Source organism: Aquarana catesbeiana, linkage group LG02, assembly GCF_042186555.1.
Source record: "Aquarana catesbeiana isolate 2022-GZ linkage group LG02, ASM4218655v1, whole genome shotgun sequence".
NCBI classification, from domain to species: Eukaryota; Metazoa; Chordata; class Amphibia; order Anura; family Ranidae; genus Aquarana; species Aquarana catesbeiana.
Window position 1 is genome coordinate 133,232,133 of NC_133325.1, and position 18,283 is coordinate 133,250,415.

Consider the following 18,283-nt stretch of genomic DNA (forward strand, 5'->3'; position numbering starts at 1 on the left):
AGTGTCATTATTGGAAGATTTCTGTTCTGGTGGCAACCTAAAATTTGTGATTTTCTTTCACTTTGGGTGATAACGGCAAACAGGGCAAGTAGAGAGGATGAATTTCTCTAACAGGGCGCAGACACCAGTAAAATATGACAGTGGTTCTAGTCCCTCTCCACTCTAACCAAAACTAAAATAAATACCTTTTGTTATACTTTAAAACATATGTAATTACTAAAAATGAATTTTCCTTAGTTAGTCCCTTTTGGTCTGTTCAATATATCATTTAAAGTGTCAAGTTATGTTATGACAATGTTATATCTGCTCAAAAAGTGCAAAGAATTACCTGTTGATCCTGGCAGAAATCTTGTCAACCTTCTTTGTCTATTCTCTGCCTCTACTGACGGAAGTGTTCTATAGTCCTATCTTAGTGTGAGAATGAATAAAGCACAGTCAGTGAGCCATGTCAATCTAGGACAGGAAGTGTTTAAAATCAACTAAATAACCCCTTTATATTTTCCGATGTTATTTGAAAGAACATACTTTAAGCATCCATTTACCTGTGCATGCCTCCTGCTTATATGTGCAAAGCAATCATAAGCTAGCTTAGTAATCATGCAAAGGATGTTTCAGATGCTTTTATTAACATAACTTCTTATCTGGAGAGCTGTATATTTCTAGTAAGTTTTATTAAGGACTATTATATTTATATATTAAGGACAGCAAGGAAAAAGGTTGGATTTGCAGACTTGCTTGATTCTTCCTAAATATTCTAAAGAAGGTAGGTGCCCTCACATTCCCTTAAGCCAGACAACAATTAAAGTGGTTGTAAACCTCAGACATGAAATATGACCAAAGTATATCCTTCTATAGTGTGTACTTGTCTCAATTAAAAGCACTAAGGGCTCATTTACACTTGCATTGACTTCAATACACATTAAAGCGCCTACCAGTTCAACATGCTTTTTTGATGTGTTTTTGATGCTTCGGTGGTGCTTTGAGGGTGCTTCGATGGTGCTTTTTTAAGGCTTTACTGAAGCTCGGCAGATTCCCTGTGTCTGTGTGTTGATATCTGAAACCTGCAATATCTCCAAAACAAAGCAAAGCTAAAGCTGAATAAAGCCTCTCAAAAGCTGCAGATGCTTCAAGCGAGCTTTGCCATAGAACTTTGCCAGTTCTATGGAGGCTTTGAGCATGCTTTGAAGCACCACTAAAGCGACATGGAGTATAATTTTTGAAGCAAAGCAAGCACAAGATGTAAACCAAACTGTAAGCTAACCATTTTATTTAGTGACAGGGGCTTTGACTGGCATTCAAAGAGCTTTAGAAAAGCGTGTCCAAAGCCATGTTTTGAAGAGTAAACGCGCCCTTATGCCCTGTACACACGATAGGATTTTCCAATGGAAAATGTGTGATAGGACCTTGTTGTCGGAAATTCCGACCGCGTGTGGGCTCCATCACAAATTTTCCATAGGAATTTCTGACACACAAAGTTTGAGAGTTTGTTATAAAATTTTCCGACAACAAAATCCGTTGTCAGAAATTCCAATCGTGTGTACACAAATCTGACGCACAAAGTGCCACGCCTACTCAGAATAAATTAAGAGATGAATGCTATTGGCTACTGCCCCGTTTATAGTCCCGACGTACGTGTTTTACGTCACCGCATTCAGAACGATCGGATTTTCCGACAACTTTGTGTGACCGTGTGTATGCAAGACAAGTTTGAGCCAACATCCGTCGGAAAAAAATCCATGGATTTTGTTGTCGGAATGTCCGATCAATGTCCGATCGTGTGTACAGGGCATTGTCCTCTGCTATCTGCACAAATCACTTCTGACAAATTTGGTGACAGGGGAGGGATCTCCAGCAGATTGACAGCCTAAGCTCTGTTCCTGTGTGCTGTGTGTGTGTGGGGGGGGGGCTCCCCCATTCCCTTCCCTCCCCTTTCCTCCCATCCCCTCCAATCAGCTCTCAGAGCTCTCTTTACTGAGCTCCGCAGAGTGTAACTTCAGCTCTACTCCCCTTCTTTTCTGAATTCTCAGGCAAGCTTATAAATTCTGGAATTTGAAGGGATGTAGAGAAGAGAAGACTGCAGATAGACAGGTACAACTTATGTAGGAGGCTTTGTCTCATCTCAGTGTATTACCCGAGGAATTTTCCCTTCACTGGGTATATGTAAGGGTTTACAACCACTTTAACTAAGTAGATACAAAACCATCCTACTAAGACATACATTTTGGATTGGTGTAGGAATAGGCCTACATGAGTAGTACACCCATCAATGTAGACACAACTTTCTGCCGCAGCACAGGAGATGTCAACAAACTCTCTTCACCTTTGCTGCTGAAGGAGTAGTTGACTCGCCTCCTCCCACAAAGGTTCCACTAGTTGCTGCACCCTTGTTGATGGTATTTTATTTTACATATCAAGTAAGCACATAGGATTTTGTTCTGTATATAAATATGATTTTCACAATATATCACTTTTCCTTTAATCTTCTGCTGTAAAGCCAGTTACTTTAGCCTTTTACATATAGAAATGTATTGCAATAACATACACAGATGAAGGAGTTAAGCAGCCAACACACAGCTTTTGATTGCAATGCCCCATGGCAGTAGGTAAGCAGCTTTCATAAGCAGGCTAATTATAACTTCGTCTACAAAGGTTGATCTATAATGTCCATTGTCATGCGCAGTGTCTTGCCTTCCCACATTTGCCAGATGCTAAAGATAGATCTGTTTCTGCTTAGTTTAGTCACAGTTTTTTTTGGTGTGACTGGAGCGGTGATTAGGGTTGATTTAAAATTGGAGCGTGCAAAATCTGGTGCAGCTCTGCATAGAAACCAGTTTCCATTTTTTTTTCGTCAAGGTTTAACTGAACAAGCTGAAATTTGAAGCTGATTGGCTACCATGCACAGCTGCACCGGATTTTGCACTCTCCAGTTTTAGAAAATCAACCCCATTATGTCCTCCAGCACTGCTGCTGATAGAAACAATAATAATTGGCCTAAATGTTTGAATCATGCTTGTGGGATTGCCTTTATTCTGCATGTTCTGGTCAAGCTCATGCAAGGGGCAAAATACAGCAAAAAAATACTGCTCCAGCCCTGAGCAGTCCAGGCAGTAGGAACATGGATTTACCTGCACCTATAAGTACTTTTGTTGGTGAATATGATAAGAAGACCTGTGAGCATGCACATGTGAAATAAGCTCTTACTGAGGCAGAATTCCATACTGAGAAAAAAGTGATTCTATAAGGAGTTGTGGGACTAATGGGCCTAGTATCAGCCACTTGCAATCCCTGTACAACAGAGCTTAGACTGGGACAGGGAGAAACAGCCCAAGGAGCCAATCAGTTGTACTGCAGTGATCAGGGGTTAACAAAAACAATGCTTTTCCTTTTACTATCCAGTTACAGGCTGGGCGCTAGAACTTGAAAGTCTTCTGGCCTGCCATATAGAGCTGTGCTGTTTGATGGAGAAGTGTACATTTTAGAACTAGATGCAGAATAATACAATCCTATGGGAAGTAAAACAGTCCATTATTATATGTATTTCATCTGTGTGTGTATAACTCATTGCTTGAAGTTCAGATTTACAGCCATTTTATCCAGATAGCAAGCAATTGTGCTTCAAGTTGAAAATGACTTGCTATGCTGTTGCTAGACTTTCCAGGCATCACAGGTTTGTTGCACAATTGCAGCAAGTCCACATTTCATGACTCCAGAACAACTTTGCAAACATTCTGCAAGTCAAGTTCTGGTTCAGTTAGGTTTCACAATAGTCATCCCACCACAGGGGTCACTGTGGCTAAATTTTCATATTTGCTCCCTGCTGTAGACTTGCAGAGCTCTTGCTGTAGACCACCACTGCAACTTTGCTCTTGCTAAAGAATTGCCACGCAAAATTTGCTACTAATTGTAAAAGTGTCAACTAGAATTTGTGCTTCAATAGCTCTGCAAGCGTACAACTTTCCAGTGAAAATGTGCAGCAAGTTAACAAGACTTACAATTCAACACTGCCACATATTTGTGGCAACTTATCCTTGCTATCTGGGTAGCACCTTTCTATGTGTGTTAATATCAGTTTAAAGCCATGATTGCACATTAACACAACACTAAGTAATGTATGGTATGGTATGGCCTTTGTACCCTAATGCACACATGTCCATATACATGCATGCTTTAGCACACCACAATGCACAAGTGTGAATCCCAGATAGCAAGGATAAATTGCCACAAATTTGTGGCAGTGTTGAATTGTAAGTCGATCAACTTGCTGCCCTTTTTTACTGGCAAGTTGTACATTTGCAGAGCACTTGAAGCACAAGTTCTAGTTGACACTTTTCCAATTTGTAGCAAGTTTGCGTGGCGCGTCTCTAGTGAGAGCAGAGTTGCAGTGGTGAGTCTACAGCAAGGAGCAAGGATGAAAACAGCCACAGTGACCCCTTTGGTGGAATGACTATTGCACAACAGAACTGAACCAGAACTTGCAGCAGACTTGCAGAATGTTTGCAAAGAAAGTTGATCAGGAGTAGTGCAATTGCAACTGCTGCAATTGTGCAACAAACTTGCAAAGCCCAGCAAGTTTAGCAATAGCTTAGCAAGTCATTTTCAAACTTCCAGCTCATTTGCTTGTTATCTGGGATGCTTTGTGCACTGTGGTGTTCTGCATTGCCAAAAATAGCCAGGTATATTTTTTTGCCTGCACCGAGGCTTGTTAATTGCCTATTCAAAGTGAATAGGTGACCTTAACGAAGCACACATTAACGAGTGTGTTAACACTGAGAGGTGTGAATGGGCCCTTAAGGTAAAATAAAGGACTAGGTGACATAAGGAAGTTATTCGTTTTATTTGTATTCTTTATTGTTCTGTTTCTGAACTCCCACCTAAAAACCAAGCGCAATACAGCGCTGTAAATTCAGCATTGACTTTGTACTCCTGTGTTGAAAAGTCAGAGGGTTACCGAAGGGTTATGTAGAGAAATATTTTTATAAGTTAAAGCCTCCAGTAAAGGTCTTTCCACCCAGTCCCAAGTGGGGCAGTGCAAATCCAATACTGAAATATATAGAATAATAAAAAGAAAAAAGAAACAGACTGTGATATTCATATTTCAGCTGTCTTAGAAACACCACACCCAGAAAAAGAAAAAAAAAACGGAATTCTTTGTCAATGACATATGGGGCTGATTGCTGTCATATTCAGGGGGAACATGCAACATGAGCCTTTTCTGTTTGTCAAGATGGAGAGCCTTTAAAATCCTTGGTTACCACAGGGGTTAAAGGAACACGGTTGTATTTTCCGTCCTTCCTAACGTTTGGCGGTAACCATACACGTCAAAGATTTGGGCCAGTTTTTCTTTGGTGGGGCTGTTATGTTGGTGGATTCAAAAGTGCTGTTCTTATTTTACACGTAAATTGGCTGCAATACTCTCACAGGACAAAGGCAAGTATTTGGATGTCAGCAGTGTGTGCTTTTACTAGAGCAAATGAGGCATGTTATTGCCATTAAAAGGAGATACGTACAATATTTTCCCGATGTTTTTAAGGAAAAACATACACATTGTATTAAAAAATAATCTCACACCACAATTTGAATAGTGGGGTCAAAGCCATCGTTCCTGCAAGCCAAGGAGCAAAATTATTTCTTTGCTCTCCTTGCTTTTCTATCGGCTATTTCAGCAAGGCAAATGGGAATTCATCCATTGCTGAATTGGCTTTACTAAAAAGTAAATAAGTTTGGCTTTGATTCTGATTTTTTTAAGTTTGTAGACCGATATTTTATATAATTAGTTTTACTATAATTACATATAAATAATTTTCATAAAACCATTATTTTACAAGCAAACATTTAATATTCTCAGTTGGCAAAGCATGCTCTGCTTTCTAATAAGCCAGTCCAGTACTGTGTTTATTATGCTTGCTGGCAGCCTGTGTATAATTGACTCGGCCATACACTCCCATTACTGCTCGGAGAGGGGTTGTGTCCCTCTTGTATAAGTCAACAATATGTGAAATTTGTTTTCTGTGCCATTCAGGTCTGTTGCACAACTGTATATGAACTCCTAGAAAGCTTTCACTCTTATGGAGCTGGTCAACTGCTGACTGTGGGTGGAAAATATGAATTATTCATATGTAATATTTTCTATTTACCTAATTCGAAAAAATAATAAAACAACTAATTGTATTTTTAGTCCTGAATATAATACATACAGTACATAAAGCAAATATATAGTTAAAGCGGAGCTCCACCCAAAAGGGGACGCTCCGCTTGTTTGCAGCCCCACCCCCCCACCACTGGCACATTTGGGGGGGGCGGGTACCTGGTTTTGACAGGTACCTGCTCCCACTTCCAGGTAAGATCGCCGCTCAGCGATCTTATGACGTTTCCGCCCCCCTCCACAGAGGTCCCAGAAGATGGCAAGACCATTCAGAAAGTGCAGAGGTAACTTTGGTCATTGTTGAAGTGCTGAGTTATTAAAATCAGCATAGGTGAAATTCCGACCGTGTGTGGGCTCCATCGGACTTTTTCCATCGGAATTTCCGACACACAAAGTTTGAGAGCTTGCTATAAAACTTTCCAACAACAAAGTCCGATCCTTTAAATTCCGATCATGTGTAGACAAATCCGACAGACAAAGTGCCACGCATGCTCAGAATAAATTAAGAGATGAAAGCTATTGGCTATTGCCCCGTTTATAGTCCCGACGTACGTGTTTTACGTCACCGCGTTCAGAACGATCGGATTTCTGACAACTTTGGGCGACCGTGTGTATGCAAAACAAATTTGAGCCAACATCCGTCGGAAAAAAATGATGGATTTTGTTGTCGGAATGTCCGATCAATGTCCGATCGTGTGTACAGGGCATTAGATTTTCAACACATTGGGCAAATTCCTACTGCTCTTTACAATTGATAAGTGAGGCTGCCCATCATAGTTAAGGACCAATCATTGGGCGGAGAAGGGGGCAGGCATTAATAAACAAATACAGGATCTGATTAAGATTTTCACATCAGGTCACCCATTATCTAAGAATTATTGGGCACCATATATCCTATACTCCTACATTATGTGTATTACACTCTAGTTTTATAATTTTGTTCTTTGGTGTTTAGTTATGTGTATGTAATTTATCACAATTTATCAGTACCATATTAAAAGATTCAAGTGATTTAATAAGTTCCTTCAGCTATATAAGCAAACTCGGTCCAACTTTTTCTGAACTACTTGTGAGGCCGTCAGTGAATATGAAAGGATGTGCCTCAATGTGTTTTTTATTCTATTTAGAAGTTCTGAAAAATATTATTCGGAAAAATATGGTGCCAGCATATTACTAAAATATAGTGTTTGTAAATGGAATATACTTGGAACATACATAGCAGTCAGTATGTATACATTGATATCCTCTGGTGTCTGTAAAAGGTAAACCTAAGATACTGAACAATATATAGTACCCACGCCAAAAAAATGGGCTTTATATCTGCCGAGGCTTAGATTGCAGACATTCAGTCTTCCTGATCGGTTATCCTAGTATCTGTAGTAATAGACTATAGTCTCCAGTGGAGGCTGCAAAGGAGATGAAGTTGTTATATCTCTCTAGTAAATGGCCTCTGTGATAAAGCATTCAGTACTGATCTTAAAGTGATACTAAAACACACTGTTTAATTTACATACATGAAAGAAAACATCTAAGTACCTTTTTCCTAATTAATATACAGCTGTCTCATGGCCCAGCTCTTTCCCAGCCTGTCTGCAGGGAAACATAAGCAGGAGAAGTTTCTAGTCCTCTGCTGCTGGTCACATGTTCAAAAAAAAAAAAAAAAAGTTTTTGGAATACAGAGTAAAAATAAATAATTCATATCAATAAACTGTTCATAATTGTCATGCAAACATATTTGAAATGAAATCTTTATTATTTTTTGACAATAACATGGTGTGGGTGGATTTCTGCCAGCCACAGGCTGTGTCAAGCCTCTCCAGCCTGTGTCTTAGAATAAAAGGGAAGTGATTCCTCCATTAACCACTTGTCTACAGGGCACTTATACCCCCTTCCTGCCCAGGCCAATTTTTAGCTTTCAGCGCTGTCGCACTTTGAATGACAATTGCGCGGTCATGCAACACTGTACCCAAACAAAATTGTTATAATTTTTTTTTTCACACAAATAGATCTTTCTTTTGGTGGTGTTTAATCACTACTGGGTTTTTTTATTTTTTGCTAAAGAAAGAAAAAAAGATCGAAAATTTAGAAAAAAATTATTTTCGTAGTTTGTTATAAAATTTTGCAAACAAGTAATTTTTCTCCTTCATTGATGAGCACTGATGAGGCTGCACTGATAGGCACTGATAGGTGGCACTAATATGCACTGATGGGCACTGATGTGATGGCACTGAGGCGGCACTGGTGGGCACTGATGAGGCAGCACTGATGAGGTTGCACTAATAGGTGGCACGAATGGGCTTTTTTTTTGGAAAAGTCTTTTTGGCACTAATGGGCTTTCATAGGTGGCACTGATGGGCACTGAGAGGTGGCACTGATAGGCGGCACTGATGAGTGGCGCTGATGGGCACAGTTAGGCGGCACTGATTGGCACTGATTGGAAGCACTGATGGACACTGATAGGTGGCACTGGTGGGCACTGATAGGTGACACTGGTGGGCACTGGTGGGCACTGATTACCTGCACTGGTGGGCACCAAAGCAGAGACCGATGTAACAGAACCCTGTAACAGAAGCTGGTTACCGACTTTCTGTTTCTCTCCTCACACTGATCATGAGGAGAAAAAAAGACGATAACCAGCTTGTTTACTTCCATGATCAGCTGTCATTGGCTGAGAGCTGATCACGTGGTAAAGAGCCTGCTGTGATTGTCACTTTACCCTGTTCTGTGATCACCCGAGTCAGAAAGTCTTGGCAGTCACAGAGCGTGCCGCCCTATTGACACCCTCGTGGCACTGGAAGCCCGCGCTGTAGCCGTCATTCGGTTATAGCATGGGTGGAAAATGTTTAATCCATATGTAATATCCCACCCCCATTGTGTTTAGCTGGTTAGTGGGCATGGAAGAGGAGGGAGAACTGAGCATGTGCAAAGTTCCCACCACAGCTGCAAAATCCCTAGCTGAATTGGGGACATGAACAGAAGGTGGAGACAGGGAACAGCAGGATCAACCACTTTTTTTTGCAGAATACAGAAAACAAATCTCATAGTGACTTAGTGAGTATGAACAGCATGTAATACACCATTTATTGATATTTTTTTATGATGTGGGTTTAGTGACACTTTAAGCAATGGGTAGAAACTAAGGCATATATTTGCTGTTTTCTGTTTACCTAAGGTTCTGGATACCATTTAAAGAATATCTAAATCCAAAACTCTTGAATGTGCAGTTATTTTAACTTGCAGTCTTCTAGCACTAAAAGTGTCAGCACCATGCACCAATTAGCTTTTAGTGCATTAAATAGTGCAGTCAAACTAACACTGGAACTTGATAACAGGAGAAGAGAGCAGCGCAAGTTGAGTTATGGCTTCCTCATTGGGCTGCTGCTCATTTATTGTCCAATCATAGGCAGGAGCAAGCCCCTAGTCAAGCTATACCGCTTAACTACAAGGACCTGGCTATATTATCTGGCAGGGTGCCTGGATAAAAACCATATGAACAGAATTACAAGTCTTTTGGTAGGTAGACAGTTTACAAATATGTATTTCATATGTGTGTTTAGTTCTATGCCTGAAGGTCATCTTTGAATTGTCCCTTTAAAATGATTGACATGCTGTCTGTCACCCACAAGCATTAAATGCTTTAGCACAGGGCCTGCTTTCAAAATAAGATGTCAAAAGAAAAGCTGATTTCAAGGTTTTTATGCATCCAGCTCGCTATCATTTCTGGTACGCATTCAAAAAATCTTGGCGATATAAAGCAGGACTGTGTATTGTGTTTTATAAGATAGACCTGGTCACTGCCCAGGAAGAAAACAAATAATAAATTGATTGGAGTGCAGCCTTTCCATTAAATGCTTTCACTTTTTCCCCAGAGTCAAGCCAGAAGCCATTTAAAAGGAAGAGGTCTATCATAAACTGGACCTTTTGGCGTGGTTCTAACACTCATCTGGACAACATCCCGCTCTCTCCAACCTCCTCAACTCCTGGAAAGCTGTTTGGACTGTCATTGCCAACCATATGTGAGAATGACAACCTGCCCAAAGCCATAATGGTGAGCAGCAAATCCTGAAACTGCTTCTTAAGAAGCACATAAGATACGGACACAACCCTCATCCCATGATAAAACACTTCTGAAATGTATCAGATGTTAAAGCATATGTAAACTATCTTATTTTCTCCTTATATTTTACCCGGGAACAAAAAAGGGAAGCAAGTACCATGAATAAAATGCAACTAATCCCATTTTTATTAAATTATCAAGCAGTCACATGACCACTATGCAACTTTTATACTCTTCAAGGGCAGTGGGGGTACTAAGTCTCAGTCTAAGGCAGTTAGGCAGTTTGTTGCTTAACTTGCAATGTGTCACCAGATTGCTGTGTGCTTAGATGACAGCGAGATTCTCTGCTGGAGCCGCTGTCAGGCAGTCGTTATGACCACCCTGGCAGGTATTGCTACCTGATATGTGGGCTGCTGAGTACAGGACAGGGAGGGCACAGCATGCATTAGACTGTGCACGGGAATGGGTATGAAGGGGTGACAACACTGATGGAGGTTTCCTGTTGACTGGTTTGTCAATTACAATTGTCAGCACATCAATGCACTTTATATGTGTGGACCATTGATTTTTTTTATTAGGGGGCAGGGGTGTCAAACTCCATTTCATCGCAGGCCACATCAGCATTTTGAGTGCCCTCAAAGGGCTGGTTGTATCTGTAAGACTAGATGTCCAGAGCAAGCCGCCCCACCGTCAGAAGTCCCCAAGTTCCCAAGCCCCCAAGTTAGGAGTCTCCCCCCCCTACTTTGTGCTGCTGCTGGAAGGAAGCTGGGGTAGAGCTAGGAAGCAGAAAATGCAGGGTCTGGAGCAGGAGCAAAGGGGGGCAGGAGTCAGCTGCTGAAGTCTGCTTAATGCTGAGACTGGTGAGGCGGAAACAAAGGGGTGCTATGGCTGCAGAGTCACAGGATCTCTAGGAGGAGTCCTGTCTTCTCTGCTGTCAAATGCTGAAACGGGTGGGGCAGAGACCAGCCTCCTTGTGGCTGCAAAGAGAAATGCAGGATCTGGCGGAGGAGTTCTATTGTCCTCTCTGCTGCCAACTGCTGAGACGAGGTGATGACCAAGACAGATGGGGGGTGCAGCTGCAGAAGAGGTGTGAGGACCAAATTAAATGACCTGGAGGGCCAGATTCGACCTGCGGGCCTTGTGTTTGACACATGTGGTATTTCTAAATACAGACTTGTAGTGTAGCTTTTTCTGAGAGAGTAGTATCTAGTTATGTTTAAATGTAGTCATATTTATATCCTTATTGAGTTGTCAGTACATTGTCTTTGCTGCACTGAAATCCTAAGCAGTGTTGTCTGCCATGCCAAGATTCCCTTGCGGACTAAAGAACAACTCCCCACTATGGTATGGAGATGGGGGGTTGTACTCCTAATACACTTCCTGCTCTGGGGTGACAACACTGCACTCTCATAGATACAGTACAGTATGCGAACATTATAAATGTTGTGTGATACTGTCAGGATCACTAGAAAAAAATAAAGAAAATAGGCAGAAAGAATGAATGCAGCCACCACATCTAAGGACTGGTAAACTGCATTTTTTCCATTTTTGTTCTTGAATTTATGTACATTATGATATTAGTTGCTAGAGGACACTACTGTTGGCCGTGGTTAGGTTGTCACCAATTCCAAGCACTTCCAACTATTTGTACCGTCTCACAGAAGATGGAAATCTGTTTTAAAAGCAGTCAGCAACTTTAGATCAGCCTTTTTATCCATGGTATTTTGGCATCTTACTAATTGATTAATTTGCCTTGTGAGGTTTATACACAGCACACGACAGAAGAACATTTCTCTTGGTAGCAGGAATGATATGGAACGTCGCCTCTCCAGACTGAGAATAATTCCTAAATCGATTCAATGAAAACATATCTATTTGATACAGCGGTTAGTTAATGGGACTGTCTTTTAGAATAATAAATTAATCTTAATCTACAATAATTTTCTGATGTGTTGTACGTGGCTGAGAAATGTTGCCGTTAAACCTTGGCTCGACTGTAAGGAACTGGCACTGTTTCTGAAAAGGCCAATCATGTAGAGAGAAAATTCCTAAGTTGTATATTGCTAAATGTTCATGTCAGATGATGTATCACTGCACTGTCTGTACGTGACTGTGTAAGCATAGGCTAAACTCTAATACCAAACCTAAATCTGCTGGGTACTGTGTTATATCTACTACAAGACTAGATGGTATATTAAAAAATAAGATGAGATTAAAAAATTGTCAGGTGGTTTAATTTTTTAGCATCAACCATAAATACAGAAAAAATGGCTGGACCAACATTTTAAACGTTAGATTTGTGAGACAACTTTGTTAGTAAGATGAGTTAATAGGAAGATTTCAGCTGTATCTTGGAAAATATTGTATCCCCTACATACCATATATACATTTTAAATATATTCAGCTATGAATATGTCTTTACTTTGATGCACCATAAATACTAATACATAAGCCAACTTTTTTATTTATGTTAGGATACAGGGCATCCAGAAAGTATTCACAGCGCTTCACTTTTTCCACAATTTGGTATGTTACAGCCTTATTCCAAAAATGGATTAAACTCATTATTTTCCTCAAAATTCTACAAACAATAATCCATGATGACAATGTGAAAGAAATTTGTTTGAAATCTTTGCAAATTTATTAAAAATAAAAAAAAATCACATGTACATAAGTTTACACAAAAGGCTCAATACTTTATAAGCACCTTTGGCACCAATTACAGCCTCGAGTCTTATTAAGTATGATGTTACAAGCTTGGCACACCATTTTTGGGCAGTTTCTCCCATTCCTCTATGCAGGACCTTTAAGAGCCATCAGGTTGGATGGGCAGCATCGGTGCACAGCCATATTTAAATCTCTCCAGAGATGTTCAATCGGGTTCAAGTCTGGGCTCTGGTTGGGCCACTCAAGAACATTCACAGAGTTGTCCCTTAGCCACTCCTTTGTTAACTTGGCTGTGTGCTTAGGGTCGTTGTTCTGTTAGAAGATGAACCTTTGCCCCAGTCTGAGGTCCAGAGCAGGTTTTCATCATGGATGTCTCTGTACATTGCTGCATTCATCTTTCCCTCAATCCTGACTAGTCTCCCAGTTCTTGCTGCTGAAAAACATCCTCACAGCAGGATGCTGCCACCACCATGCTTCACTTTAGGGATGGTATTGGCCAGGTGATGAGCGGTGCCTGGTTTCCTCCAGACATGACACTTGCCATTCAGGCCAATCTTTGTTTCATAAGACCAGATCATTTGGTTTCTCTTGGTCTGAGAGTCCTTCAGGTGCCTTTTGGCAAACTCCAGGTGGGCTGTCTTGTGCCTTTTACTGAGCAGTTGTTTCCGTCTGGCCACTCTACCATACAGGCCTGATTGATGGAGTGCTGCAGAGATGGTTGTTCTTATGGAATGTTCTCCCCTCTCCACAGAGAAACACTGGAGCTCTGTCAAAGTGACCATCGGGTTCTTGGTCATGTCCTTGACTAAGGCCCTTCTGTCCCAATCGCTCAGTTTGGCCTGGCGGCCCACTCTAGGAAGAGTCCTAGTGGTTCCAAACTTCTTCCATTTACAGATGATGGAGGCCACTGTGCTCATTGGGTCTTGCAATGCTGCAGAAATGTTCCTGTATTCTTCCCCAGATCTGTGCCTCAATACAATCCTGTCTCGGAAGTCTACAGACAATTCCTTGGACTTCCTGGCTTAGTTTTTGCTCTGACATGCACTAGTAACTGTGGGACCTTATATAGACAGACAGGTGTATGCCTTTCCAAATCATGTCCAATCAACTGAATTTACCACAGGTGGACTCCAATCAAGTTGAAGAAACATCTCAAGGATGATCAGTGGAAACAGGATGCACTTGAGCTCAATTTTGAGTGTCATGGCAAAGGCTGTGAATACTTATGTACATGGGATTTTTTTCGTTTTTTTCTTTTGATAAATTTGCAAAGATTTCAAACAAACCTCTTTCACGTTGTCATTATGGGGTATTGTTTGTAGAATGTTGAGGAAAATAATTAATTTAATCCATTTTGGAATAAGGCTGTAACATAACAAAATGTGGAAAAAGTGAAGAGCTGTGAATACTTTCCGGATGCACTGTACATTCAGTTTTCTAGTAATGGAAGCCTAGTAGCAGTCCAGACGGTTGGGACTGACACTTAATTATACAGAAGTCTCCTGAAAGACACATGTAAACCCCCTTTTGATTTATAAAACTTAGTGACAAACCTTAAGAGTACTGGAGGATTTCCAGAAAACAGTTAAAGTGTTACTAAACCCAGTAACATGAAAATAGTTCATCCACCCCCCAAAGTGCCTACAGCTTATAAATCTTCTTTTTACATTAAAATATTGCCACTATATACCTTTTTGGCTGGTCTGTATACCACGGTTACTTGATAAACTGCACAGTTTCTCCAGTGCTGAGAGTTCAGGCACGAGGAGATTTCCACTGCAGCCTGTATACACTCCCGCATGTGTGATGTCAATATCATGTGACCTGGCTATCTCTGAGAACAAGTAATTATTCTCTCCAGCATAAAAGACACAACTGAGCGTGTGCAGGTTGGCTACCCTACCTGTGTTAGCTGGCTTTCCCCAGATAGACAGTGCAGGAGGGAAAGATCTGTGCATACAGGATAAAACAGCCTTTTTACACAGTGCAGAGGATTAACCCCTTAAGTTCCACAGTGAGTATAACAAGCATGCTATGCTGCATATACAGACAGATTTTACTGTTGTGGGTTTAGTAACACTTTAATCATTTCATTTCTCATTTTCTTAAAACAATGTACATTCCCGACCTACATAGCTTAACTTGACATACATGTTATAGACTGAATTAACATTGTCCATACTGACTACAAGGAGAGATAATGTTAAATATTTAAAAAGTTGATGTAGCACACTGTCAGAAATCATGAATCAGACTGAGACAGAAGTACAGAAGTACAGTTAAATCACACTTGTTTTATAATAATAAAAAAGGTAAACAGGGTAAACATAGTCAAAACATAGCCAGAGTTCAGGAATCGGAACGTATAGTCAGACAAGCCAAAACGTCAGGGAGTCAGAGAACAGCGTAGTAGAACAGCAAGCAGGATCTGGAGCCAGAAGGAATGTCAGCCAAGCAAGTCTTTAACAGGAACACAGGAGAGCGTCTCTAGAGATGTGACCAAGGTGAAGGCAGAGATCGTCTGGACTGGACAGCTTAAGTAGGCAGGATTGACAAGCAGGATATCATCAACAGGTGAGTCACTGTAGAGACATAGGAGTTGTCAATTAGCCAACAGCTGAGCGGCCAGCTCAGAGAAGGAAGGGCTGAGCACAGCCCTGAAATACAGCCCCCTTGAGGACTGCTAGTAACTGGGATCCCCCACCCTGTACAGCCAGGGGCACCTAATTTCCACAGTCACTCTAGAGTCAGGGAACAGTCTTTGACTTTGTTTTTTTTCTTTTATTTTTTTTTTCGTTTTACTGAGGGATATAGACTTAAATAGGGATGGGAAATTTTGGGATGCTCACTTGACTTCAAACAATTTCTGGGACAACACTTCCTATATACAATCCTATATACACGCCACTCTTCCTTCACCACTCATGTGCTTGCAGAACCCAGCTGGTACACTGTAGAGATCTGAAAAGGCAGTCAAATTTTTGAGCAATAGCCTGTTAATGGCAGGAACCAGAGGCCCCATAGCAAAAGTTCAGTGTCCAGCATTAATCAATCCTGTGGCTACTGATCCCAGCACCACCATTTCAAGCATTGCCTGGTTGCAGCTGCCCCTTTCACTAGCCCTCCAGGATAACTTCTCCCGCAGTCCTCCCAGACTGACACTCTCTCTACAGTCTTCCCAGACTGAACACTCGCCAGCCAACCCTGCTGACTTCTCGGGAGATCTCCCAGACATGCTGACCTGCTCTGGCTGTCCTCTCTCCTTACTCCCATGCCTCCAGGAATGGGTTTCTCTGTGTGCTGTGGGGAATCCTTCCAGCACCTGAGCCCCAGACCCAAGGTCACCCCCAGACTAGGGGGCGCCCTGCAAGGACCTCCGACGGCCTCCTTTAGCACTCCATCTTCCACCTGACTCCCCTGCTGGTATGGCCCATGTCTATTTATGAGGTAAGCTCTGCCCCCAGCTTTTATGGCCCATGTCTATTTATGGGATTGGTTGAGCCCTCATAAATATTCCAAACATCCCCTCCTAGCATCCACCCACTACATCTAGAACCTTCTCCAAGGCCCCAGAAAACAGGAAGAGGCACCAGAAGAGCTGTCTGAATGAGTCATCTAGCCTCCCTGAGTCACTAAACCCTAACCCAGATTCACAACCCAGGCCTGGCTCTCAGCCAAGCCAATTTGTGTACTCTAACAACTAACCTATTTACATCTAACACACTAGAGGGTGCTACATTGATAATGCATATACATTTTTTTTTCTTTAGGATATGCTCTCTGTGCTTTGCCAAGATGGACCATTCACAAGAGGCATCTTCAGGCGTTCAGCAAATGCAAAATCCTGTAAGGAAATGAAGGAGAGGCTCAATGCAGGATTCCATGTTGACTTTGCTTGTGAATCTATCTTTGTCACCGCTTCAGTGCTGAAGGTATGAAAGGATGAGACTTGATCTATATTGCCCTCTAGAATTTGGCTTATCTCATCTGCCTTCCTGGTCTCTCCTAGGGCTGTATTTATGTTTACTTAAAGCGGTAGAAAATATGTTAATTTTTTTTAATCGGGTCCCCTCTAGCTTTATGCCATCATGTGTTAGTATGCACATTATGACAGACTTACCTGTCAAAGGAAGACCTTTAGCACTGCGCTGTCAGTGCGAGGGGCGCGGTCATCTTTACCCAGTCTCCCAACTGGGTTCACTCTGTTTGGCCACCTAAATGGCGCGATGACGTCACTCCTGCACACAGGAGTCACATCACCATGTAACCGAGTTGGTACGGTAACGTACTCTGAGCTGCCCCTGCGTAGCCCAGTATACATCACCGCTGACAGGCGGAAGTAGGAATTTATGGCATAAGAGACCACCATTTTATTTGTGAATGTACTGTTTACCTTGAGTTGAGCTTTAAACCAGAAATAATTATTCCTTTTAAAAATGTCTATATAGTAAATTTTATACACAAATAAAAATAAACCAACATTTCCCAAAAAAATTTTCAGGTAAAATCTGGAGTTAGCTGCTGTTCATAACCTAATAAGGAACATGCAGAAAAAGGAGAGTGCAGAGTAACAGAAAAATAAGCATCGGTATGCTGCTTCTCCTTTCACTGTTTAGTCACAGGCTGGGGAGAGGGCCAAGATTTGGGAGGCATCGTTTACACAATTGCATTTACAACATGCAAAGGGCCATATTTGCTTGCAGAGGATGCACAGTTGTTCTGTGCAGCCATGTGCAGGCAGTCCTATTGATGTCAGATGGCTGCACGGACACAATAGCTGCCTCCAAATTGACCTTGGTGTGGGTGTGGGGACTTGCAAAAGCATGTCCCCAAATGCAGACAGTATGAGTTTGGGGACATGCACCCATACGGATGTCAAATTGGGAGCCATGGCTGTGTCCATGCAGCCGTGCAAGACTACTACACGTGGATGCACAGAACACCTGCAGGCAAATGCAGCCCTTGACATGAGTGTATGCTTAAGTACACCCGTGTGAATGAGGCCTAATGCCGCGTACACACGATTGGAATTTTGGCCCTCAAAAGACCGATGAGAGTTTCTCGTCGGAAAATGCGACCGTGTGTATGCTCCATCGGTCTTTTGCTGGCCGAATTCCAGCCAGCAAAAGATTGAGAGCATGCTCTTAATTTTTCGGTCGGGAAAAGTTCCTATCCGAAAATGCGATCGTCTGTGGCAACTCCGACGCGCAAAATACCTACGCATGCTTGGAAACAATTCGACGCATGCTCGGAAGCATTGAACTTCATTTTCTCGGCTTGGCGTAGTGTTGTACGTCACCGCGTTTTTGACAGTCGTAATTTCAGCGAACCTTTGCGTGACCGTGTGTATGCAAGGCAAACTTGAGCGGAATCCCGTCGGAAAAGCCATCATATATTTTTCCGACGAGAAAAACGAT

General features: G+C 41.8%; 1 protein-coding gene across 2 annotated transcripts in view; it reads left to right on the forward strand.

Moving 5' to 3' along the window:
* Window positions 1-18,283, forward strand: part of ARHGAP20 (Rho GTPase activating protein 20) — a 217,869-nt gene that overhangs the window by 187,153 nt on the left and 12,433 nt on the right. For both annotated transcript variants that reach the window (XM_073613484.1, XM_073613485.1), the window contains 2 exons: window positions 10,012-10,190; window positions 16,637-16,798. In XM_073613484.1, coding sequence (XP_073469585.1) covers window positions 10,012-10,190; window positions 16,637-16,798 — 341 coding nt within the window. The remainder of the gene's footprint in view (window positions 1-10,011; window positions 10,191-16,636; window positions 16,799-18,283) is intronic.